At 37.5% G+C, this 7500-nt stretch overlaps 2 protein-coding genes across 2 annotated transcripts in view; one reads left to right on the forward strand and one right to left on the reverse strand.

Annotated features, from left to right (window-relative positions):
• Positions 1–3438, forward strand: part of RpL5 (ribosomal protein L5) — a 5142-nt gene extending 1704 nt beyond the window's left edge. Inside the window, exons 3-7 of the mRNA XM_043029893.2 lie at positions 1–8; positions 1874–2076; positions 2792–2969; positions 3090–3164; positions 3281–3438. The exon at positions 1–8 is cut by the window's left edge and continues 167 nt beyond it. Of these exons, the coding sequence (XP_042885827.2) occupies positions 1–8; positions 1874–2076; positions 2792–2969; positions 3090–3164; positions 3281–3418 (602 nt within the window). The 3' untranslated portion in view covers positions 3419–3438. The remainder of the gene's footprint in view (positions 9–1873; positions 2077–2791; positions 2970–3089; positions 3165–3280) is intronic.
• Positions 2790–7500, reverse strand: part of LOC122262008 (NADPH oxidase 4) — an 80472-nt gene continuing 75761 nt past the window's right edge. Inside the window, 5 exon segments of the mRNA XM_086531576.1 lie at positions 2790–5658; positions 5889–5986; positions 6354–6537; positions 6735–6854; positions 7004–7500. The exon segment at positions 7004–7500 is cut by the window's right edge and continues 222 nt beyond it. Of these exon segments, the coding sequence (XP_086387702.1) occupies positions 5538–5658; positions 5889–5986; positions 6354–6537; positions 6735–6854; positions 7004–7500 (1020 nt within the window). The 3' untranslated portion in view covers positions 2790–5537.

A 7500-nucleotide genomic window follows, 5' to 3' on the forward strand; every position in this document is an offset into this window, starting at 1 on the left:
CTAGGAGGGTAAGTGTTCAGTGTGTTGACTAGTACATTCGTTTACTTGGGGGAATCATACTTATGTTTTAAGTAATGCAGGTAACTCGTTCATTGCTGATGTAAACAAGTATCAGAAATTGGGTTGTTGGTTCATTGCCAATAGTTTCTGTGCATTCAACCCTTTGAACACGAGGACACGGAGATTGTGTCCTCACAGCTTTCGTATCATATCTGAGGACGCACATACTGCGCAATGGCTGAGTTCTGTGTTTCTTCTGGATACTGTATGATATCTTTCAGAATATAGTTTGTATATGATACGATGGCTTACTTGACTTTAATTATTATTACATAAGAGTGGGATTGGCTTATACCAGGGGAGGTACCGATGCGCCCTACTAGCAATGATCTTATTTCTTTATAGAACATTATATAAAGATATTAAACTTATTATGAATAGTTTACCATACTACTTCACCTGTGTTGTCATCTGAGTGAGTCCTCTCAACCCATGTAAATAACTTGTTACATGCACATGGGGGAAGAGGTTATCTGTGATATGGTACATAATTATGTTGAGGTTTTGGCTAAATACTTGTTATATTCAATAATGATGATTAAAATTTGGCACGTGCCCGAAAGCCCGGATTCGGCTTGGGGGGGTGTTTTCTACTATCCGGAGTGAAGGGGTCAAAGCCTTTTCAAAATCTCCAGAACGAGTTGGTCAAAAGTAATATCCATTGTTGAAATTACTAAGATTTATTTTTTTCACCATCATGACATAGATTTATTGGAACAATTATCGTTGTGATTCCCGCATTGAATTTGTAAATTTCTTATATTGAATTTTTCTCATGTAGATGATGGGAACAGTTGTCACAGCCAGATTTTTTCATTGATGTAAAACACTGGATATTTATTAGTAAAACAAGGCTAAAACTTTTACCTTTTACTATTTTGAGTGTATAGTAAATAGATTTGTCTATATTGCCATTTATAGATGTTATATTTGTTTTCAATCAGTTGTCAGTGATATTCAGAATGTTATGAAGTGTATGCATGTCCCTCATGTTTATCATCTGTATATGAGGTGGAGAGACTTGTGTTTGATACTGGTTTTACATCAGTGTTAACCCTCTCTGGGCGGGTGGTACACTACGGTACCGCTCATTCAAGGGCCCGGTGGCCGGATGGCACCATATGGTGCCAGCCATTTAATTGATTTAGGCCTAAGCGTTCGAAAGCCCCGGCATTGTGACATGCAAGGCTGGAATACCCCCGTTGTGAGTGGGTTAAATGAGTAAAAATTTTAGTAGTGACAAATGGAGATGGTAAACAGTGAAATTAATGTAGGACAGTGAAAGTGAAAGATTACAATGCTTACTCAGTTGTGAATAGTCATGCCAATGTAGACAATGGTTGTACCACTTGATGCAACTGTTTATGCACATTTCATCATCACATAGTTGCTGTGTTGAAAATATTGGCATTTTCTCATTTTTTTCAGGTGTTGGCAAAATTTGGATTTCTTGGGCAAAACCCCAATCGGGACCATTTTATGAGAATCCCAGTAATGAGTGAATTAATGTCACTTTTAAAAACCATTCTAGTGGCTTATCATTGTTTTCATGGATGTTCCAATCTATTCAGTAAAGAAAGTTGTATTGTGATAGGCAAGCATAAGCATATTGAATTGGCCACATGTACAAGTCTGTTATATAGAATGACTGGGTTTATTTAATTTGAATGTGTGTTGAAGGGTTTGGTGATTTTATGAATCACAAAGCATGGAGGCCATGTTTGCTTTTTTTCAAATGTCACTGGATTTTGTGGCATTATCCAGTGAAAAGGTTAAGAATAAATATAACTGCTAATGTATTTTTCTTCTGTAGATTTTGAAGAAATTCAACTTGGACACCGTCTATGAAGGACAAACTGAAATCGACGGTGAAATGTACTCTGTAGAACATGTTGACGATGGCCCAGGTGCCTTCCGTGCTCACCTTGACACTGGTCTGGCCCACACCACCACTGGTGCCAGGATCTTCGGCGTCATGAAGGGTGCCGTTGATGGTGGCATTGAGATCCCCCACAGGTAAGGCCATGCGTATGGAATCTTTATTGATGTAAATTTTATACAATATATAATTTAGATAATACATCTGGCCTGTATTGGTTGTTACTGTAAATGTAGGAGTACCAGGATGTGTGTAATGGTTTTGATATTGAGGAATGATCACTGTTACCAGCTTGAAATGGATGTTGTAAAGTGTTCAGTGAAATAGATTGCTGGAAGTGCGACACCCACATTCTGTATTGCGTATATTTTTATAGGATATTAGTATCTTGCAATGCATGTCTTGACAAGTGGTACAAGATAGTAACTTCTGATCTCTGTATTGTGTGATTTCAGTTACATCACATATAAGCTTCTCGTTTTTTGTGTATAAAGAGATCCTATCCATTTGATAAGACCTATAAAACTACCACTGTAGTATGACATATACCATGTTCATGATTGTAATATCTTATCATTGTTATATGAATATTCTGAACTTCAAAAATCTTTCTTTGACTTGTAGGCAGTAATTTCTAATATTTTAGTTTATTTATTGGCCTCAAAATATTGTTTAAAGGTTATGCCTTCTTAATACAGTAAGATTTGAAGACGTCTAACCTGTAACCTTGTACCACTGCTTTATATGCAAAAGTTGCCGAAGAGCATGTAAAGGGGAGTACGATTGAAGTTGATATATTTGCCTTGAGCCATTAGGACGTTGAGCATTTACCATCCCCTTTCGTTTCCATAGCGAGAAGAGGTTCCCAGGCTACGACAAGGAGAGCAAAGAATTCAATGCCTCTGTCCTCCGCGAACACATCATGGGTACCCACATCTCTAAGTACATGAAGGACCTCATGGAAGAGGACGAGGACTCCTACAAGAGGCAGTTCTCCCGCTTCATCAAGCTCGGCATCACCGGTGACGAGGTAGGCAATAATTTTTGTGGGGAAGGGTTTCGATACTCCTGCTTAAGCATTGCCTTGTATTTACATTTATTTATTATAGCTTTCTACTCTTGTCCTAATGTGTTTATAATGTGTCACCAGATTGAGGAGATCTACAAGAAGGCCCATGCCGCCATCCGTGCTGATCCCTCACCTCACCCCAAGAAGACCAAAGAGGCAAGTATTGTTTGTCTTGCAATAAATCTATTTGTATACTTGAATCCGCATGTATATACCACAGTATTATGTAAAGGTTTTTGATAGATCCTCATACATTTCTTGCCATATTCCAGGTTGCCAAGAAGAGGTGGAACGCCAAGAGGTTGACCTACGACGAGCGCAAGGCTGCCGTCGCAGAGAGGAAGGCTGCCTGGTTGGCCAAGATCGAAAGGGGAGAAGCTTCTGTCGATCAGCTTAAGAGAACTTATTAAATGCCCCTGAGCTTGTTAAATGTCGGTTTTATTAACCTCCATACTTATTATATAATATATTTTCAATGAAATGATTAACAAAGACTATCTTTTTCCTACATCTTGTCTAGCAGTTTTATACAGTAAATGCTTGTTAGAAAAATGTAGAGGTGGTAAGTACCAAAATAACTTGTGCAATATTAAGAGTCATCTTGCAATTTGAATTGCACTAGCAATTTACTTACATCTGTGTTGGGTCCACTGCCATCTAAAAATAGACCAATTGAACTTCCATTATAAAGGTACAATTGACAATGTTAAATCTTTGACACATGTAAAAATGTAAACTCCATGTTTTAAATAACTTAGCTTTTGATCTCCCCCAAATCTCTCTCTCCTTATATGGACTCGTGTGTCAACTATCAAATTCTCATCCTTGAGAAAGACCTTTCTCCATCTGTTTCCTCCCAACCCACTTCTATTTGTATCAGGAATTTAACCTGTTAGCTGATGCATGTGGTCACATCAGTATTTTAATAGAATGTCTCGGCACTTCTACTCTTGCATTAGGAAAAGGGTGGTTTTCGATGGCAAACTTTCAAAATTTTCTTCCACATCCAGACACTGCAGTTGTATTTTGATACGATTTACATGACTGATTTAGTTTTGACATTTAAAGATTTGAGTGAATGATGACATAAGGCAGACACTGACTGGAAAGTTGTAAAATTGTCTGAATTTTTATTCTCTGGAATAATTCAGTTGGGTAGTAGAGTGCAATAAAGTATTCTCCCCCAATACAGCCTGAATGTGTAAGTGGTAGTTGGTCTTGTCAAGAATATAAATTCTTAAAAACTTGCTATTCCTCCCTTGCCACGCTTTTTTATTTACCAGTAATGGCTCTGTTAATGTAGTAAGACCTGCTTAATTTTTTGATAGTTTATATAGTACGAAATATTCGGCCTCTGAATATTAGGGTCATAATGAATTTATAATGTCAGGATTATAATCACCAGTTACATGTGCTTGACATTGTTTCCTTTAAACTAGTCGCAGTAAAAGAACTGAATGAGTCGGTTATGATGAAGCCACAGCATCGTATTTTAAAGGTATTTGAAGGTCTTGGTGCGGTGCATCACCACTGGTATATTCTCCCCTCCCACCCCCTACTTTGGCCCACACTGGAAGAAAATGTAGCTTTCAGTTCCTTGCATATTTCTGAATACATTTTTTGAGCTATTTTGAAGAGAAGGGCAACATTAGAATAAGTTGACTGCATTCTGAATCTATTTAAAATCAATGGCGATTTATTCATTAGCACTAATTTAAGCGAGATTCTCCATTGTTTCAGGTGTGGAAAGGTCATATTTCCTAAAGTTTTCAGGCCTTTATCGGTTCTGCATATTTTTCGCTTCAAAGTTAAACCGCTGGTATCGTCTTTAACATTTCTTTCTATTCAGGAAACCATCTATTGTACCAAATAAGGATCCACAGTACTTACTATAGTTTCTTTTATAGAGTTAGCTGTAAAGGTATGGGAATAATTTGAATAGCACAAGCCCATCTACAATAGATATTCCTTTTCAGCCTTAGAATCTTTTCCTGTAACAATCTGAATTGCTACTAGTAGCGTTTAAAGTATTTCTTACAAACTTTGGGGACTTTTGGTCACGGTATTCATGTATTTTGTATTATGTGATACTCATCAATTTGATATTTATATTAAAGAAATGGGGCTTAGAAAGTGTTTATTTACAGATCCTACCTATGAAAAATGATATGTGATTAAATAGATTAATGTTGAATGTGAAATGAGTAATTTACAATTAAATGATAGACCGTTAAGATCCGTAATTGGAAATGAACATTTATAATGAAACATTGATTTCATTGCATTTATGACATTTCTTGCTTTACCGTTAGTTCAAGACATCACTAGGATGTTCAGCGATTTCATAAAATATGACTAATATGAATTAGCAGTTGAAAGTACATTGCTCGAGATTAATATGGAAAGCATTGGTCTAACTGATCAAAATACTATATTTGATTTTTGGTTGCATTTGCTGGAAATGTGATACTAGTCTTTCCATTAGTACGATCAGCTTGAATACACAGTAGCATAATGTATTTAATAATCTCAAGAGAAAGATTCCTGGTGGTAGGTGAAAGGAGCTCCGTGTGTTACAGATCGGAGACACAGCCTTTTGACTTCCTGACATAATTTCTTCGGTCCGCAGGTAAACACTCCAACTTTAGTTCTGTTGAAACAATAAAAAAAACAAATTAGCATCATCGCCAAGACTATATTACATGAAAGTAACCTATTTCAAGAACAATGTTATATGAAAGTAACCTATTTCAAGAACAATGTTATATGAAAGTAACCTATTTCAAGAACAATATTACATGAAAGTAACCTATTTCAAGAACAATGTTATTCGAAAGTTTGTATATTAAACAAAGGGTAGCAGTATATCCAACATCTTGCCTCTTATAAACTTGGCTGTATTGATGGAACAAGTTCTTCCACTGAGGCCGCCCTTGTCTTATTCTTGGCAGGAGAGTTGGATGATTTCCAAACAGATCCTGCAAGGTGTTCCATTAAATTTCATTGTTAATTATCATCATATAAGCATGCTACAGTATACGGTTCAGCTGAAAATATTTTGCAATGAACTACCCATAAAATAATTTACTGTAACCACTAATGCATATGCTTGTCTGTTATTCTATACGGGAGATGTACCAAGCATATAAAATTTTAAATGGTTGAATTTATACAGATAAAATATTGGTCATATCCTAACTAATGATATTACTTCACATTCATTATTCTCGAGTCTTGATTCCATTTACTTTCATGGAAATAAATCCATAATTTAATACATCATCTCATGCACCCTTCAAAGCACACGTAATCCACCAGCATATCCCCCCCCCTCCCCCCTCTTACCTGCAGAGCCTCATGGGAAGTGGGCGTGGTAACATGAAGACAGAACTCAAGTCGGTCTTCTGCACAGTCCTGCCAACACTGACGCAACAGACTCGAGAGCAAAGGCGCCATGGTCAAGAGGAGTCGAGCGTCTCTCATGATCCAGATCATGTGGACTCTCTTGGGCCATGAGGACGGGTGATGGCTGGAAAGCGAAAGGAACTGATTTAGGCTGAGAGGTTGTTTCCAAGGTGTCGGAGAGGCTGCTATGATTTCCCTGAAACAAAAATAATTGATTCCCTAGCCTGATCCAGATACGAGTATATCATTCAAATAGAATCGAGTTGCAAATACGTATATACAAATTTAACATTCGACAATAACCTAGATATAAATGCTTACAGTATATGAGTAAGTGTCGCAGCCAGGGGTGTGATACCAACTCCTCCTGCAATACCAACTACTACCGGATATCGAATCATATCTTCACTTGGAGAACTAAAAGGGCCATCCACATAAAGCCTGTAATATAATGAATAGACCTTTCATATAAAAGAGTAATATTCTTCCATTCCTACTCATATCCGTTTTTTTTTCTTTTTTAATGCTATGAACATCAAGAGAAGTGCACTTCATCTAGATTTACATCATTTGCGATGGACTGCACTTACCTCACGTGGCTGTCTGGTGCCAAGTGAACAACGTGGTGCTCGGCGGTCTGACATGATTCCTTTTCATTTCGTATTTTCTCTATAGGTTTATCCAAGTGTATAGATGATTTTTTCTTGGAGTTTGAAAATATGTTTTCTAGCTCTTTATTATCGATATGATTATCATTACAACTCTGCGATAACTTCCCCTGTAACGACGCTGGCTGACGCATTATATCTTGCGAAAGGAGGCGATCTAATTGTGAATGAACTGGCTTTACACACGACTGGGACCATGAAAAACTTTTCATTAATGGTGACTGAGAACAAGACCTCTCGCTATCCTGCGCTTCTATATAATCTGATTTTACAGGTGACTGCGAGCTATGCTGCTCTCTTAATAAATTAAAGCTCGAGTTTTTGCCCGGCGGAGAGGACGAGAAGGCTCTGGACTCGTCTCCCGCGGGCGCAGATAGACTAGGCGGTATGTACTGGGGCGAGAAACGCTTCCGGTCATC

This window comes from Penaeus japonicus, unplaced genomic scaffold (assembly GCF_977035675.1).
Source record: "Penaeus japonicus unplaced genomic scaffold, GWHDUDI00000001_assembly GWHDUDI00000036, whole genome shotgun sequence".
NCBI lineage: Eukaryota > Metazoa > Arthropoda > Malacostraca > Decapoda > Penaeidae > Penaeus > Penaeus japonicus.